The sequence below is a fragment of the Ruditapes philippinarum genome, unplaced genomic scaffold (assembly GCF_026571515.1).
Source record: "Ruditapes philippinarum isolate M1 unplaced genomic scaffold, ASM2657151v2 ctg114_1_1_1_1, whole genome shotgun sequence".
Lineage (NCBI taxonomy): Eukaryota > Metazoa > Mollusca > Bivalvia > Venerida > Veneridae > Ruditapes > Ruditapes philippinarum.
In genome coordinates, this window is record NW_026859562.1 from 334599 (window position 1) to 352940 (window position 18342).

General features: G+C 32.0%; 2 protein-coding genes and 1 non-coding gene across 3 annotated transcripts; 2 read left to right on the forward strand and 1 right to left on the reverse strand.

Moving 5' to 3' along the window:
- Nucleotides 1-5069: 5069 nt before the first annotated feature.
- LOC132757015 (uncharacterized) lies at nucleotides 5070-7940 on the forward strand. The gene is made up of 4 exons (XM_060748190.1): nucleotides 5070-5220; nucleotides 5583-5636; nucleotides 7154-7256; nucleotides 7647-7940. Exons 1-4 carry the CDS (start codon nucleotides 5185-5187, stop codon nucleotides 7832-7834), a joined length of 381 nt encoding a protein of 126 aa, XP_060604173.1. The 5' UTR covers nucleotides 5070-5184; the 3' UTR covers nucleotides 7835-7940.
- A 5967-nt stretch (nucleotides 7941-13907) lies between these two features.
- Nucleotides 13908-13984, reverse strand: Trnaa-ggc (transfer RNA alanine (anticodon GGC)). The gene has a single exon. It is a non-coding gene; the product is annotated as a tRNA-Ala (tRNA).
- An 84-nt stretch (nucleotides 13985-14068) lies between these two features.
- Nucleotides 14069-16539, forward strand: LOC132757016 (uncharacterized). Its single transcript, XM_060748191.1, has 4 exons — nucleotides 14069-14207; nucleotides 14895-14954; nucleotides 15544-15646; nucleotides 16259-16539. The coding sequence occupies exons 1-4, from the start codon at nucleotides 14172-14174 to the stop codon at nucleotides 16444-16446; spliced, it is 387 nt and encodes a 128-aa protein (XP_060604174.1). The 5' UTR covers nucleotides 14069-14171; the 3' UTR covers nucleotides 16447-16539.
- The last annotated feature ends 1803 nt before the right edge of the window (nucleotides 16540-18342 follow it).

The following is an 18342-nucleotide window of genomic DNA, read 5'->3' on the forward strand; positions in this document are numbered from 1 at the left end:
GTTTTCATTGAAAAGTCTCCCGTTACAAGTTCAAATTGCTATAAAACTATAAAATTTTCTTCAATACTGATCAAACTATTTTACAAATAAAGAATACAAATGAAACTCCTAAAGTCTTTGAAATGTTTATCTATTTAAAATAAGGCTCACCATTACCATAGCAACATATTGTGATGACAAAGCATGGATAAAAAAAACAAAATTTATTTAAAAATCAGATAAATGATTTTCTATATGCATTTGAAAAACAATATTCTTTATAAATAAAATACTAATGAATACATGTGAAATATATACAATAGTAAAATTGGAATAATAATTTTGAAAGAAATACCTCTTCATATACTTCTTATATAAAGAATTGGACAATCGTGTAAAATCAGTTTAGCCACCTATTGCATATTTTTGTCATTTTCATCCAAGTTGTATATACAATTATTAAGTTATTTAAGAATTCAGATTTCTGGACAGACAGTTCAAAGGGATAATTACCAAGCCGTTTTTCAACTGTGTAAAGCATTTACCTGAACAAAAACCTAGGAAGATTTTATGTTATAGCATATTTATTTATAGTGAGACAAAATGAGATATTTTTGTTATTCTGCTCTATGTACTGTTACATGCCCCTCAACCTAATCTAGCGTTGCATGTAAATTTGTTAGCAGTTACAGATTAGCTCCGCCTACTTAATTAGATATGCACAATCTCAGGAGTAACTGGGTAGAAAATTCAGGTAAAACATAAATATTTGTCATGCAGTCTTGCGTTACATTGAGAGTGTTTAATATATTATATAGATTAAATCGTCTCTCTGTCTAACTTTAAATATGATTTAAACAAATATTCTAATAAATAATTGTGGTGTTTTTTCCAAATGAGAAATTATGTGTCTATCTATTTTTATAGGTATGATGTTCGTAAACAACTTGTTATCTTCAATTCAAGGTTGCAGCAATAAGAGTGCATGTGTTTCATATGTGGCTCATTATTGGATCATGGATTCTAAAATTTTCTATAGATACAGTTGAGAGACATGATATGTAATTCCATTTACTTAGTTTCTTAACAAACAAATTCTACATGTATGTCCAATAAACAAATGTGATAATGCATGAAAACGCAAAGTTGCAAAAAGACAATGTCAGTTATAGTTATTCTAACACTGTGTATGTCCACCACAGCTTGGTAGCTTCATCACATGGATGTGACATAATGTTGTACTAATGTTGGGGTAGATTTGCCTCCCTCTTAAACAATCTTCCCATATAATTTGGTACTGAATCAGAAAGTTAATATAGACTAGTGTCTCTTAAATTCTGTTCATTAACGGTAATCTGACGTTCACTTTGTACCAAGTGCTTCAGACTAAGATATTTTGTATTGACGTTAAGGAAGTTGTAGGATGGCGTACCAGCCAATACTGCGAGAATGACAGTTTTCTGAATGTTAAAAACATTAGTAACGTGATGAACGCTCTACAAAAGTCATTAGACTTGAATGTGATAGAAAATATTAAGGATGAATTGAACCGTTGTGTGGGCAAATCTACTACTAAATTGTTCTATATAATTTAATGTAAATGATATTCAAAAGCATTGTCCAATATATACCTCTAGTGTAATACTATTAATGTTAGTTCTTTAAAGTTTTAATTGATATAGAAAAATGTTTTAAATGTAAGTTGATGAACTACATGTGTATCAAATATAACACTGATTTGCACTCCGATAGACACTTCCAACACAAACTTTATATGATAAACAAACAAGTCATATTTTATGATAACATCCTTGGTTTGACAATAAGACTATTAAATGGCATGCAGATTCGAAGATATTGTGACAATTATTATGAATCTGTTAAGCTAACTTTGTGTTACAAAAGACTTAGGATTCATTCTTTATATGGTACTATGCTTTTGTGTGTACCTCATATAGTATCATGTTCTTATGTGTTTAGGTCAGATTAATGTCAGCACAAGGTGGTGAAATTTGTTGTATTTTATATTAATGTACTGTAGGTGTTTGTTATTTGTGGAGTTCAAGTTTTTACCACTAATATCACGGCTTGCACAAGGATATACTTTTTTATTCTACAAAAAATATCGTCTCCCATGATTTCATATTAAAGCTGATTTTGTTTTTGGTATTCACATTACTCTTACTGATAGAAATGCTAATTAACAAAACATAAGCTTTTGTGTACATGGATAGCTGATGAATTAAATTTAAATTTCCCTAAGGGTTTATATTTGTTTGAATAATATTTACGCTAGATTAAAAAAAAATCTTAAAGGTATGGACTTGTTTGATTTTAATACGTTCTCTGGAAATTTCTTATATTCAAATTTTCCACTTTGACTTTTAATATTTTTTCACATAAATATAAGAAACAGTTACATTGGTGATTTTTATTTTCTATTGTAATATTATTATTTCTAAGAGTGTAATCTATGTTAATTGTGACCGCCTAAAGTGTTTTTTCCATTCCAATTTTCTTAAGACTACCCTTGTTTCATGCAATATTATGATGGCTAAACAATGTGCCTTCTTCTACTGTTAAATGCTTGTACATTTCAAGTAATACTAAACTTGTTATTTGTAGAACGATTATTTTAAATATTTTCCCTATAAATGCTGTTGGCTGACAAATAGCATCAACTTCATTTTCAGCTTTGATCATGACAACTACCTCCATTAAAATATGTCTATGAAAATTATCATTATCTTATATGCACTTATATAACTGTATATTGTTTTAATTCTTATTTTGTTTGTTTTTTTGTTTTGGGGTTTTACGTCACATCGACACAGTATAGGTCATATCGCGACGTTCCAGCTTTACTGGTGGAGGAAGTCCTCAGGTGCCCTTCCGTGCATTATTTCAGGCACGAACGGGCACCTGAGTAGAACCACCGACGTTCCGTAAGCTAGCTGGATAGCTTCCTCACATGATTATTCTTATTGATTATCTCTGTTGTTAATAAACAAAATCTTGGAAATGTGAAAAGAATGTATTACAGCATACTTTACATTTGTATGTTAGGTATAAAGGTATATTACAATTGTTTTGAGTAAAAGACATACCTAATTTATTTAGCAAAGTTTTATACATCTATCAATAGAAGTGGTAAATTATACTGAATAGTATACATATTAGTTTGATACATTTACATGGTTTAGTTGGTCAATTTGCCTAAAATGCTCTATAAACACCATGACATTTTAATAAAACTACCTTGGCAGCCGACGGATAAAGTCACCTCAGGTCAATTTACTGCATAGTCAACGGATAAGGCCAAATCAGGTTAGCGGACAAGGAATCGGAGCACCGGATGCCTTTTTTCTAGTACTTATAAAATATCTCACAACTTAAATTATGATCGGACTTATATCCGGATTATGCTTATGTTTTTAAACATTAATTTTATTTATTTATGCTCGATTGTGCAGAACACTTTAATATTATGATGTTTATTCAACACGTCTTTAGATATGTTTGCTTGAATGTTATCATACATATATATGTTTTTGTTCTAGTAGTTGTGGATATTAAAACCCCGTGATATTGTCGCCTGCGCAATCTGTTCTACAGTTGGTACAGCAGATTTCGTAAGTAAAAGATATCATCGCAATGCCAAGAATTATTTACGTTTCGGCCCTTGGGCAATCATGAAAAAAACTGCAATATATTCTGTACAGTTTACGGTGTATAATATATTATAAATCGACTAAGCAAGCGATGGCGTGAATGTATGCGATAATGTTTTTCACAATCTACTTGAATTTCGTATTTATAGCGTAGGTTAGATAATCATCATTTAATCTACCATGTCTCGACTACTTTTGCTTTTAGAGAACGTCTTTTCTCTGCATGTCCCTGGGATATAGTAAAGACGAGGGACCTATTCAATGCGCGTATATGCACCTTAATTGCATTGCCTTATTGTACTAGGTGATTGTAAGATTACATTTCTCCAGAACTGTTTACGAGTTATGACTGCATCACATGGTCATTTAACGTTCTTACATGCATATCTCATGCATCTGCACTTGTAAACTGCGTGCGCCTTCTGAACGGATGGAATTTAAAGATGTTCATTTATATGATTTAAGAAATCATATAAAAACACTATATACATGTATTGTTGTATTAATTCGTGATATGTACGAAAATATTAAAACGTTGTAGTTTTCGTTTACCGTAGCTATTTATTCCTAGATTAGACACCAAACAAATATGAAATAGAATTTTTCAAAAAAGAATTGTAAAAAAAAGTATCAAAATTGCTGCAAGGCCGAACTTGCCAGCACATTTGTCTTTTTCAAGCGCCATTGTAAAGGAGATCGTTAACGTCATGAGCATTTTTCTGATCCCGTCAACGATATGTTTTATCTTTAAGATTAGTCCAACAATCTGTAAAAGATTTGACTAACAAGATACTCGTGTCAGGTTTCTTTTGTCATATTAGATGATTCTGAAGGAGACTATCCAAACTGTTGACAAATGTTTGTGAAAGTGTCGTTTTCTGTACGCCTTAATAACGACGTTTTCGAATAAATAAACGTTGCAATTACAAACTGTTGAAAAAAGATGTGAAAGCGCCGTTTTCTAAAAATTGACGAGAAATTATAGCATGACATTTTTCGGGTTTCACGTTTTACACTAAACCCCGGCAAATTTTCAACATGTTCCATTTTTGTACCAGATAATTTGGTGTATTATTACGTTTAGTTTTTTGATCTACGCCGTTGTGGCGATTCCATGAAACCTTATGTTAGGCGGCCTGAGATGGAACTGGATGCCATTAACTCAAAAAAAATTCAATAAAGTAGATGAAACATCAATTTTTTTGGACAGGTATAAATTCAATGAAGAAAACGTGAATTTTATCAGTTATTATAAACAAAGGCCGTGTAATTCGGGATCATCCGTCGTATAACATCAAGACTGATATCGTAAAATCGTAAAATAAACGCCTCATTTAGATGTGCACATATTTCTTAACACATTATATATTTATGCTCGATTGTGCAGAACACTTTATTTTTTTAAATATTTATTCTTCCTATATATAGATATGTGAGCTGAAATATTAACATATCTATACGTTTGTTTTAGTATTTAGTAGTTTGGAACGTTACAAATCCGTGATATTGTCATCTGCGCAATCTGTTATAGAAAATGGATCGAGTTCTCGTAGTTATTCTGCTGGCACTGGTATATTTAACATACTTACACTTCTTTAATATTTCTACATTAACTGATACCTATGTACACCTATGCATATCTTTGTACTTATTCATATTTTTACACTTAATTATATTTTTAACCTTATTCATATTTTAAAACAAGTAAACTACAATGAAGTTATATTTCAGTAAGGATTGAATTTATTATGCATGCTTTCATTCCGTTACAAATTGAAACATTTGAAGAGGTAAATATATTTAACGTATCTATAAAGCTGTTATGAAACAAAATTTGCACAGAAAATAAAAAGGTAGACCGATAATTAACGCGATAATCAAGTGTTTTACTGTAGGCACATGTATGGTTTAATGTTACCTTCATATTTTCAGACAATTATCCAAACGGTAAATGCATACGAATGCACGGGCAAAAACATCTATGATGTAAGTTGTGATTATTGTACTCTGTTTAAATGTTTTTTGTTTGCTTTTCTTTTTAAACATGTTCAAAAATGTGTAGATGTTTTTTGTTTGCTTTTCTTTTTAAACATGTTTAAAAATTTGTAAATGTTTTTTGTTTGCTTTTCTTTTTAAACATGTTTAAAAATTTGTAAATGTTTTTTGTTTGCTTTTTCTTTTTAAACATGTTCAAAAATTTGTAAATGTTTTTGTTTGCTTTTTCTTTTTAAACATGTTCAAAAATGTGTAAGTGTTTTTTGTTTGCTTTTCTTTTTAAACATGTTCAAAAATGATAGAATGAAAAGATTTTCCAATTCTTTATTCAAACTATTTTAGCTTTATTCCAAATCAGCCAACAGCCGGGGATGTCTGTGGCGGAGTGGTTAAACCACTTGCCCCTCACCGCTATTTATTCTTGTGCCTGATATAATGCACGGAGTGGCACGTGACATATATGCTCGACGTTGAGAAAAAAAACAACAGCAAGGGTGATTTATCAGGTCTCCCTTGCACATCATAGTTATCGACTTCGATATGTATTTGAATTATAGGACAATATTAACTAATCTGTCTTGTATGCAGGGTCGAAAAGAGTATCTTTTTTTATAAACGTTTTTACTCTATCCTGTCAGATACTCTCTTTAGCCAATACCATACTGCAGCGTGTATTCATGCACTTCTAAATACATATAAGAGTGGTTTCTTAAGGCCTCAACATATTGTTGCAACACTAATCAGGGATAAGATGTACAATTTTCAAAGCAATACAACACTTGCATTAGACCGTAATTCTGCATTGTATGAATCATCCCAGGTTTCCCTAAAAAAAAATTCTCTCACAATTTAACCCTTACATACTTTATTCACTAAATATTTTTTCTCCATGAGTAATGATTGAAACGCCTCCATTTTCTTTTTAAATTGTTAAATTTTCTTTTATGTGCAGCCTGACCGAGACTCAAACCTGGGACCCTCGGAATACCGTACTGCGGTTCTACTGACTGGTCGCCTACAAACTAAATCCCCTGATTAGAAAACAGTTCAATACCGTGACATAATCATTTTCGGAACAATTTGGGATTCGAACATACAACAACTTTGGGTCTCCTGAAGGGTTTTTTCAAAATCGTTTTTATCCCATCTTTCTACTATGTTTACCTTCTAGCCCTAATTGTTCTGGAATTTCATTCATTACACTCATTATCAGGAGATAATTTGGTAATCTGTTACAAACATGTACTTGTCATTGTGGGAGGTCTGTAGAAATCTGTACGACAAGATTTTCAAAATAGAACATGTCCTTTCCCTTACATCTAGACTTAAGGTTTACAAATTCAAGAAATAGTAGCCTTCACACATTAAGATTTGCTTGTACATCTTAGTTTTTATTGGTGTTGTACTTCAAAATCCTACCGTCTGTTGAGGCCTTTATAGCAACTTGAGACACTTAAATTTAATGGCACTGCCAAGTAAAATATGGTCAATTTGTCATTGTGTTTCAGCCTTGTGGGACTGAAAACGAAGGTATTTGTGTGTGTTCAAACCGTAATGCAATCACTGATAACAATGCTGGGGAAAATCCCTGCATGAAGTTAGTCTGCAGAAGTAAGTAACAAATGTATAAAATTGTCATATCAATACAGTGATATGCGACTGTAAGACTTTATTTTTTTGAAATAACTTTAACATGAAATGTCCTGAGATAACGCATGCCGTTTTGCAAAAGGTTTTACGATATTTCAATATGGCACATCATATTGACTTAATGTTAGGCAAACTTGCGCAAAACGAAGTCATGAATTTTTACCTTTAGTTGATCATTCGTATATATGACCATGAACAACAGCAAATCTAGTCAAATAAAAAAGAGACAATAATAATTGAATAAATGCAAACTCTATCGCGAGATAAGGTCGTGATTTTCTTTTTAGCTTTTATCAACAATATTTCTATTTACTTATTGAATTTATTTTTTTTTCTTTATTTCATTGGCAGTACACGTGTGCTTCACTATCTCAGGTAGAGATGCAATTCCTAAAAAGGGTGAAAATGGGCAATTTCTTTATTGCAACAATCATGCAGATTGTGGAAGAAATTTCATGTGCATGACAAGTAATTATTGTTGTCCTATACCAAAGGGCAAGCATTCTGGTTTACTGACGGATGGTCCGTATGGAAAATGATTCAAACCTGGCAACTCTTACTTTGATCTGACAGCTCTTACTTGAAATCATCAATGTATTGACTTGTAACGAATAAATTAATTAATAAAAACATATCGACTTTTTTGTATTGAGTTTTCGCAAGTATAGTCATCTGGTCATGAAAAGAATCATTTCCTCACTCGTGAAAATAGATTTGAATGGATTCATCACTTTTTTTACATAAACTCTAGAACTAAGGCTTATATCAAATTTGGTATTGGCGCATGTAATAATTCTAAGAAACCTAAAAAAGTTCATTTTTAGAGAAATGTATCTTCCAGGTACTACTTATGTAACACAGCAACATATTTTGACGCAGAATCAAATGAAATAATAGGCCAATTCTTTTTTATTTCATTCGTTATAATGGATTTATACAGCATATGATTCTGTTCTTGTTGGTTTCTGCGTACTGTCATTGGCCTCTCAAAACTAATTCAATAGGTATTGTTTGGTCTGACAGACATAGACAAAGTGATTGTCCCTTACAGTGTAAACACAAGAAAAGAAGGAACAAAAGCCACTTAAATAATAATCTTTTCTAATTATGCAATGCACAATCAAGTATGTATTTATCAAAATTAAGACTCAGATTTAAATTGCTACGTAAAATTATAAGATCTGTATGATTTTACTGAGTAAATTTTTCAGTCAAATGTTTTGACCAGTTTTGCTTACAAAGTAATATTTAAGTAATACAATATTAAACTAGAAATGTGTCCATAGGAGACGGGTGCCCCCACCGCGGACACTGTTTCTGTCAATCTTTTTACTAAGTCCAGGGAAATAACTCTACAAATACTGGATAAATCCACAAGCAAACCCCAGTGCAAATCTAAAATATGCTGAGCAACCTGCCCATAAGGTTTTATTGACTATGTCAAATCCTTTTTTGAGAAACTTGCGACACAAGTTGAAAATTGCAAAAATTTTCTACGTGAAGGGCAATAACTCTAAAAATACTAAATAAATCCAGACGAAAAATACCTGGTGCACAACTGCACATGCTGATCAATATTCCTGTAAAGTTAACATGACTCTACGTCAAATACTTTTTGAGTTATGTGCGACACATGTTGAAAATTGCCAAATTTTACTAAGTCAAGGGCAATAACTCTGAAAATACTAAAAATATCCAGACGAAAATACCCAGGTGCACAACTATACACATGCTGATCAACATTCCTGAAAAGTTTCATGACTCTAGGTCAAATACTTTTTGAGTTATGTGCGACACAAGTTAAAAATTGCAAAATTTACTAAGTCAAGGCAATTACTCTAAAAATACTAAAAATATGCACACAAAAATACCCAGGTGCACAACTACACATGCTGATCAACATTCCTGTAAAGTTTCATGACTCTAGGTCAAATACTTTTTGAGTTTACATGCGACACAAGTTGAAAATTGCAAAATTTTACTAAGTCAAGGGCAATAACTCTGAAAATACTAAAATATCCAGACGAAAATACCCAGGTGCACAACTACACATGCTGATCAACATTCCTGTAAAGTTTCATGACTCTAGGTCAAATACTTTTTTTGAGTTACATGCGACACAAGTTGAAAATTGCAAAACTTTTACTAAGTCAAGGGCAATAACTCTGAAAATACTAAAAATATCCAGACGAAATACCCAGGTGCACAACTACACATGCTGATCAACATTCCTGTAAAGTTTCATGACTGTAGGTCAAATACTTTTGGAGTTACATGCGACACAAGTTGAAAATTGCAAAATTTTACTAAGTCAAGGGCAATAACTCTGAAAAATACTAAAAATATCCAACGAAAATACCCAGGTGCAAACTACACATGCTGATCAACATTCCTGTAAAGTTTCATGACTCTAGGTCAAATACTTTTTGAGTTACGTGCGACACAAAAGTGAACAGACGGACGGACGGAAGGACGGACGGAAGGACGGACGGACGGACGGACGGACGGAAGGACGGACGGACAAGGGTAAATCTAAATGCCCGCCACTAACGTGGGGGCACAAAAAATCCAGGGAATGCATTCAACAAGTCCAAATATTTTTTTTAAAAATACAAAGAAATTTCCAAACGTGTTTTACTAAAATCCAATAATACACGGCCTATAGGGGCCAATAACAGACACACAGTGTACATTCTTTTAAAGTAGTTAAACTTAGCTGTTGTTTTCGTCTTATACATTTTGTAAAAATGTATATATAGGCCGCCCCATGAGAAAACCAACATGGTACAAAATTTCACATTCTTTCTTTTTACAATTTTAAGGAGATACAATAATTCTCACTTACATTAGGTCCCAATTTTGTATAGCATTTCGGAGTGATGTTAAGAGAGGTGGTTTGAGATATGGTAGTTCAAATGGAGTCAGGGTATTGCCGGGGGGGGATGGGGTATTTAGGATCGGCGCTGCGTGGAGCGGATTCCGATTGAGAATAGACCAAGAGAAGAGTGGCATGAGTGCAAGAGGGAGCATGCTGAAAGGCGACGGCCAAAAATATGGATCAGGTTTGCCACGCGTAAATGTTGTGAGAGCAAAAGATGTGTACTTTTATAGCAGATCATTACATGAGACCTGGAGGCTAGACCCTTTTAAGTTTGAAAGTTGAACCCAAAGAAAGACTCTGTCTTGCCAGGAGATGTCAAAAGAGCTGAGTAGTTGGTGTAGTGCAATAGACGGGATGGGTATAGGACTCAGCCATTAAGAGAGAATTTCTTCAGATTTATTTTACACAGATACAAGGATACCCGAGTCATCTGCATATAATAAAATCTTTATTGCTTAGGGTTGCAAGACATGTCATTGACATGTATAAGACATAAAAGAGGACGTAGGGGGACACCATATGTACTCGGAGTAGTAATAGAATGAGAACCAGTCCACATCCACCAGCTGCTGTCTATCAGAGATAAGACACCATGTAAGAATGTCATTACCTTGAAGTTTCATGAAGAAGAAGAAGAAGAAGAACTTCTTCAGTGCAGTATAGTGTGATCAACTGTATCAAATGCCTTTTGTAGATCTAAAACTATCATGCAATACTGCCTTTGTCCATTTCAAATTTAATACAATATGTTACATGAATCAAACATGTGTCAGTTGAAAAACCACTTCTAAACCCTGACTGAAACTGCCTGACCATGACTTTAACTCATGACTGTCAGAAGATCAACTGAGCTATCAGGCCGGCTACACATTTTCTCTTTAATAATGAAACAGTTATAAACCACAACATATTTCCCACTATATTGATTTGTGTCCTTAAATTTCTGATGTTTACAGAGCATAGTGAATTAAACTCAGGGTAATATGCAGTCACAGGATGAGAAAAACTTTCAGCTTGACCAGAACTTGAACCTGTGACCCACAGAATAATGTACCGCGGCTGTAGCGATTAAGCTATCTGACCGCTTACACATTTTCTCCCCTAAATAGTTAACAGTTCTAAACCGTGACAGATACTTTTAGATTTTTAAATTAACAAGTAGATTAATTCTTAAACAAATAAGAAAAAAAACCTTACATACTCATAGTCTTAATCAAAATAACAATGTATATATTGTTATTTTTGCTAAAAAGGGCTTAGACAGTTATTGGTTGTGGCATGATTTATAATAGGTCAATTTGAAAGTGAATATAACTGTACTAATAAATGTACAATATCTATTTTTTGCACAGATAAAAAACTAACCTTTTTTCTATGATAAGAAATTTTGTGAAGGCTGATTTGTATTTTGCATCAGGGGCACCGGGCGAAAACATGAAAATGCAACAAACGAACCACTTTGTGGTAGATTGTATTTTCATGTTTTCATCTGGCGCCCGGTTACTTTTTGTACTTTGTTGGTTTTCATGTGGCAAAATTCACCCACTATAAAATTTAGAGCACAAATTTATTCAAGGGCAAGTAACAATCTAGGCTATGAAAAGTCTGTTGTTGGGTTGACTCTGGAGACCTGGAGGTTGAGACCGGTGTCCCTCCATTACAAATAGATAAGACAGAAGCTGTCCTTTTCAAACTATGCACATGTTAGAAAGACATTAGAAAAACTATTCAGAATATGATTTTTTGAGACTTATTAATTATATTGCTTGATCCAAGTTTAAGGACATTTTCAATCAATACATGTATTATCATTTATAACTTTAATGAAAGTCTCATCCCTTTAATAATAATGTCAAAACTGTTACTCTTTAAATACAGAAATATTATAAGTCTCATCATATCAATCTAAGAGATACATGTATGCACATAACATTAATAATTCCCAGTTTCTATTAAATAAATATGAAATCCTAACATTAACATTAACATTGGTACTAATGGATGGAATTCAAAATCTAGTAGAAAGAAAACTATAATGTATAAACTGTATTATAGATACAAGTTTTAGTCAGTTAACACTGGGTTTAAACACCTATAACCTGTAGACTAATCAATAAATGTATTATCATTTATAAATTTTTAATGCAAGTCTGATCCATCTTAACTGTTATTCTTTAAATACAGAAATACACATTATATCCATATACTAAGATACACATGTATGCTCATTACATTTATAATTCCCAGTTTCCAGTAAAAATAAATATAACATCCTATTAACATTGGTACTTGGATGGAATTCAAAATCTTGTAGAAAGAAAACTATAATGTATAGTATAAAAGTAAAAAAAATCCAAATACAAACTGTAGTCTATATCATATAATAAAGATTGAGTTGTGTGAGTGTCTAAACATTAAATGCATATCTCTTACAGTAACAAATACTGTCCCTCTTTTAACCTTCCATTAGACTTTACTATATAACTAACTGCATATATATCAAGTGTTTAAAATTGATAACATCAGGATGTTATAATCCTTTCTCTGTTTTAATATATGGACATGAGCACCTATATGCATAGCTTTAATTTTCTACCTTTCATTTTTACCAAAGGTTATTTTATTAACAATTTATATACAAACACATAGAAAAAATAATTAGTTTCACATAGTGATTAGAAGATTCCTGTAGCAGAATACCTGTAGGTCATGTAGGTATGTACTAACTGAACAAACTAGAAAAATCCAGTCTATAAGCCAGTAAAATAAAAATCTATCAATATTCACTCCTCAGGGCCTCTATGCTTTTGATGACCTTACAAGTGGTAAATTTTATACAACAAAAATAGTAAGTATTACCTAAGTTAGACAGAAAAGAACAAATAATTTAGTAAACATGAGTTACTTCCCCTTAAAATAGAGAAAACCTGAAACCCAAAAGAGCACCATAAAAAGCAAAATTATGAAATGTTGCAGGCTCAGTTTTACTATGCCATGCAAAGTAATGGTAGAAAGTATTCATAAAATGTTAGATGGTCATGTGAATGCAGTAATTGCAGAAAATCGGATAGCTTTCAACATCCGGATACTGGTACACTTTGTAAAAACAATCATTCTGTGCAATAGATTACCGTTATATGGATAAAATCAATAGCTGTTAAACTGAGACTGCAATTTCGTGAAAATAATATCACAATGTACATGCTTTTACATGAAGTTATTAAATACAAATATAACAACATATTTGTTTACTTGATTTTTATGAATCAAAATAAAACTAATTAACACAACATGACATCACTTGCTAATAATAATAGCTCCTTCCATAGGCCAAAATAAAAAGCATTCCATAAGAGACGACGCCGCTCACCGGCGTCGCCAATGATATTTTGCGGTTAAATTGATGAAACATCAATTTTGGGACAGGTATAAATTTAATGAAGAAAACATGAAATATATCAGTTATTATAAACAAATCGAATTCTGGGTAATTCTCAATCATCCGTCATATGACAACGCTATCGTAAAATCTTAAAGTCAACGCCTCATTTAGATGCGCACATATCGCTTAAAACATTATATATTTATGCTCGATTGTGCAGAACACTTTAATATTTTAATATTATTATTCATATATATATATATATATATATATATATATATATATATATATATGAAAGAAGGAAAGTCATGAACAGGAAATAATACATAGAAAAATCCCACGAAAAATCGGCACTTCGCAGCCGGGACTCGAACCACGGGTCTCTGGATTGCCGGTCCAGTATGCTAACCACTACACCACAGCGGCCGTTGCTTTTTCTGCGTGCTAATTGGCGTTATATATTTAAGTTATTTATTTTTATTTATTAATTTTTTTTTTATTATATATATATGGGCTGAAATATTAACATTTCTATACGTTTGTTTTAGTATTTAGTAGTTTGGAACGTTACAAATCCGTGATATTGTCATCTGCGCAATCTGTTATATAGAAAATGGATCGAGTTCTCGTAGTTATTCTGCTGGCACTGGTATATTTAACATACTTACACTTCTTTTATATTTCTACATTTACTGATATTGTATACTTATTCATATTTTTGTACTTATTCATATGTTTACACTTATTCATATTTTCTACACTTATTCATATTTTAATACAAATAAACTACAATGTAGTTATATTTCAGTAATGATTGTTTTTATTATGCATGTTTTCATTCCTTTACCTATTGCTACATTTGAAGAGGTAAATATTTTTAACGTATCTATAAAGCTGTTATGTAACAAAATTTTCAAAAAAACTAAAAAGGTAGACCGCTAATTAACGCGATAAGCAAGTGTTTAACTGTAGGCTCAAATGCGCCATGTATGGTTTAAAGATCCTGCAACACATTTTTTTATCATTTTATATCATAAGTATGATGCTCAAATTAAGATTTATCAATTTTGTAAGTTTCAAAAAGTATTATTTATAAAGATATTACCGAATTTAACATTTCATGTAAATAAAGGGAGGTAATAAAAATTATTTTCTAAGTCTAAGTCAAATTTTTCAATAAGAAATGAATACATATATTTTCATAATTACATATAATATGTACAAATATTTGCAGTACATATGTTACATATTTTTCGATGTTTGAAAATTGTTTTTAGCATAATAATATACAATATACACAACTTCAATAACAGTATTTTTACCTTCTTATTTTCAGACAATTATCCAAACGGTAAATGCAAACGCAAGTCTGTGCGAGGGCAAAAATATCTATGATGTAAGTTGTGATTATTGAACTCTGTTTAAATGTTTTTGTTTGCTTTTTAAACATGTTTTAAAATGACAGAATGAAAAGATTTTACAATTCTTTATTCAAACTATTTTGGCTTTATTCCAAATCAGCCAACAGCCGGGGATGTCCGTGGCGGAGTGGTTTAACCACTTGCTCCGCACCGCTGTTAATTCTTGTGCCTGACATAATGCACGTAGTGGCAAGTGACATTTATTTGCACGGACATCTATGCTCGACTAAAAAGTTGAGAAAAAAACAGCAAGGGTGGCAAGAGTGATTTATCAGATCTTTCATGCACATCGTAGCTATCGACTTCGATATGTATTCGAATCCAAGGACAATATCACCTAATGTGTCTTGTATGCAGGGTCGAATGAGTATCTATTTTATAACCTTTATCACCCTGTCAGATACCCTCTAGCCATTACTATACCGCATAAAGGAATGTGTATTCATGTACTTCTAAATACATGTAATTTCCTTCGAGGGGTTACATAAAAACATGAGAAACTTAATTTAGATGGAACTGTGCCATGTAAAATATGGTCAATTTGTCAATACATTATACTTTCAGTCTTGTGGGATTGAAAACGAAGGTACTTGTGTGTGCTCAAACCATAATGCAATCACTGATAACAATGCTGGGGAAAATCCCTGCAACAATATTGTCTGCAGAAGTAAGTAACAAATGTATAAATATGTCATGTCAATACACTGTGATCTGCGGCTATGGGACTATGTCATTTTGAAATAACTTAACCATAAACTATCCTAAGATACCGCATGCCGTTTGGCAAAAGGGTTTTACGAGATTTCAATATGGCACATCATATTGACTTAAGGTTATGCTATGGAGAACTTTTGAGAGAAAAAACAAAGTCCAATATCTCCAAATTTAAGCAAACTTGCGCAAAACAGAGTTATGAATTTTTAGCTTTAAACGTTTTTGTTTAGAGGGGGCGAGGAAGAGAGGCGTGGGTATAAAAACTTTTTTATGAACTCTAAAGTATATGTGAAGCAACAAATAATAAGCATCACCATATGTAGAATCGACACGATCATTGTCTACTTAAAGGTAATGATGCGAAAATGTTTTGAAAAAGATTTTAGAGACAAAAACTTGATGCAATCAGTAATGTAAGTCTTGCCAAAGAGATAAAGATTTATCTGAATAAATGCAAATTCTATGGCAATATTAGAGTGTTATTTTCTTTTTAGCTTTTAGCAACAATATTTCTATTTACTTATGGAATTTATTTCCATGTATTTCTTCTTTATTTCATTGGCAGTACACGTGTGCTTCACTGTCTCAGGTAGAGATGCAATTCCTAAAAAGGGTGAAAATGGGCAATTTCTTTATTGCAACGATGATGCAGATTGTGGAAAAAATTTCATGTGCATAACAACTAATTATTGTTGTCCTATACCAAAGGGCAAGCACTCTGATTTGACAGTTGGTGAGTATGGAGGAAAATGAATCAAACCTGACAACTCTTACTTTGATCTGACAGATCCTACTTGAAGTCATCAATGTATTGACTTGTAACGAATAAATTAATGAATAAAAACATATCGACTTTTTTGTATTGAGTTTTCGCAAGTAGAGAAAAGAATCATTTTCGCACTCGTGAAAATGGATTTGAATGGATTTATCACCTTTTTACATTAACTCTAGAACTAAGGGTTTTATTAAATTTGGTATTGGCGCATGTAATTATTCTAAATGTAACACAGCAACATATTTTGACGCAGAATAAAATGAAATTCTTTTTTTCATTCGTTATAATGGATGTATACAGCATATGATTCTGTTCTTGTTGTTTTCTGCGTACTGTCATTTGCCTCTCAAAACGAATTCAATAGGTATTGTTTGGTCTAACAGACAAAGACAAAGTTATTGTCCCTTACAGTGTAAACACAAGAAAAGAAGGAACAAAAGCCACTTAAATAATAACCTATTCTAAGTATGCAATGCACAATCAAGTATGTATTCATCAAAATTAGGACTCAGATTTAAATTGCTACGTAAAATTATAAGATCTGTATGAGTAAATTTTTCAGTCAAATGTTTTGACCAGTTTTTCTTACAAAGTAATATTTAAGTAATACAATATTCAAAAAAGCATGGGAATGCATTCAACAAGTCCAAATATTTTTTTTAAAAAATACAATAAAATTTCCAAACGTGTTTTACTAAAATCCAAATATATATGGGCCGCCCCATGAGAAAACCAACATAGTACAAAATTTCACATTCTTTCTTTTTACAATTTTATGGAGATACAATAATTCTCACTTAGGTTCAATTTTTATACATTTTCAGTATTTAAGAGGTGTTTAAATATTAGTTCAAAATAGACAGGTAAATAGCCAAAAAAACAAAAATTGTCGTCATGATAATCAAACCAGAACGTAACGTCGGATAAGGTAAAGGAAATGGCGTAAAAATCAAACAAAAGTGCTACAAACACTGCAAAATAGTACACTGATCCTAATTTGTATACGTTTATCTACCGCGTTCTGCAAAAAAGAAAAAGAGTGCTCAAACTATCTCCGCTTCGGTCTGTTTAAGGTTTCTCTGATGAATCAGTAACTATAGTGGAAGAAGATGTAGGAAAGTATATATTGTGTACAAATTCTTAGCATGAGAGGAGTTTTGTAGAGAAAAAGACACAATTGTCAAAACATAATTTTTTGGAAAAAAAACATACATAGTGTTGCCGTCCGTCTGTATAATGTTGGTTCTGTAAAATGTACGTAACGATTATTTAACGCTTTATTTCAGTGAGCAAATAAAAACATTATTTGTATTTCATCAACATTTGACTTTAATGTGTACCGATTTTTACCGCTATTTGATACCATTATGTTGCATCTGGTTACCTTATGTGCCAGGTTGCATGTAAACGTAGAAGTCAGTACATTTACGATGTAACATATCAATAGCGCAGTTAATTTTAAAAATACTCAGTTTAACCACGATGTTCAAAGGTAAAGAAAACAATTCAAAAATTAAATGTGCAAGAGGCCATCATCTACATGTATGGTGCTGATGATGATGAAAACTACTTCAACTTGAAGCAGATAATTTAAATCATGGAAAAGACAAATAGAAATAAAAGACAAAGTTTGGTGATCATTCATCAAAAGTTCTATAGAAGAAGATGTCTTAAGTTTTTTTCTATTTTTAGCTCCAGGGACCCCTAAAAGGGGCCAATCAAATTAATATATCAATCTTGATAAAAGGCTACCCAAGAATGCTATAGACAAAGTTTGGTGATCATCCATCAATTAGTTCTGTAGAAATAGACGTTTAAAGGTATTTCTATTTTTAGTTTAAGCTGCCCCTAGAAGGGGCCAATCACATTAATAT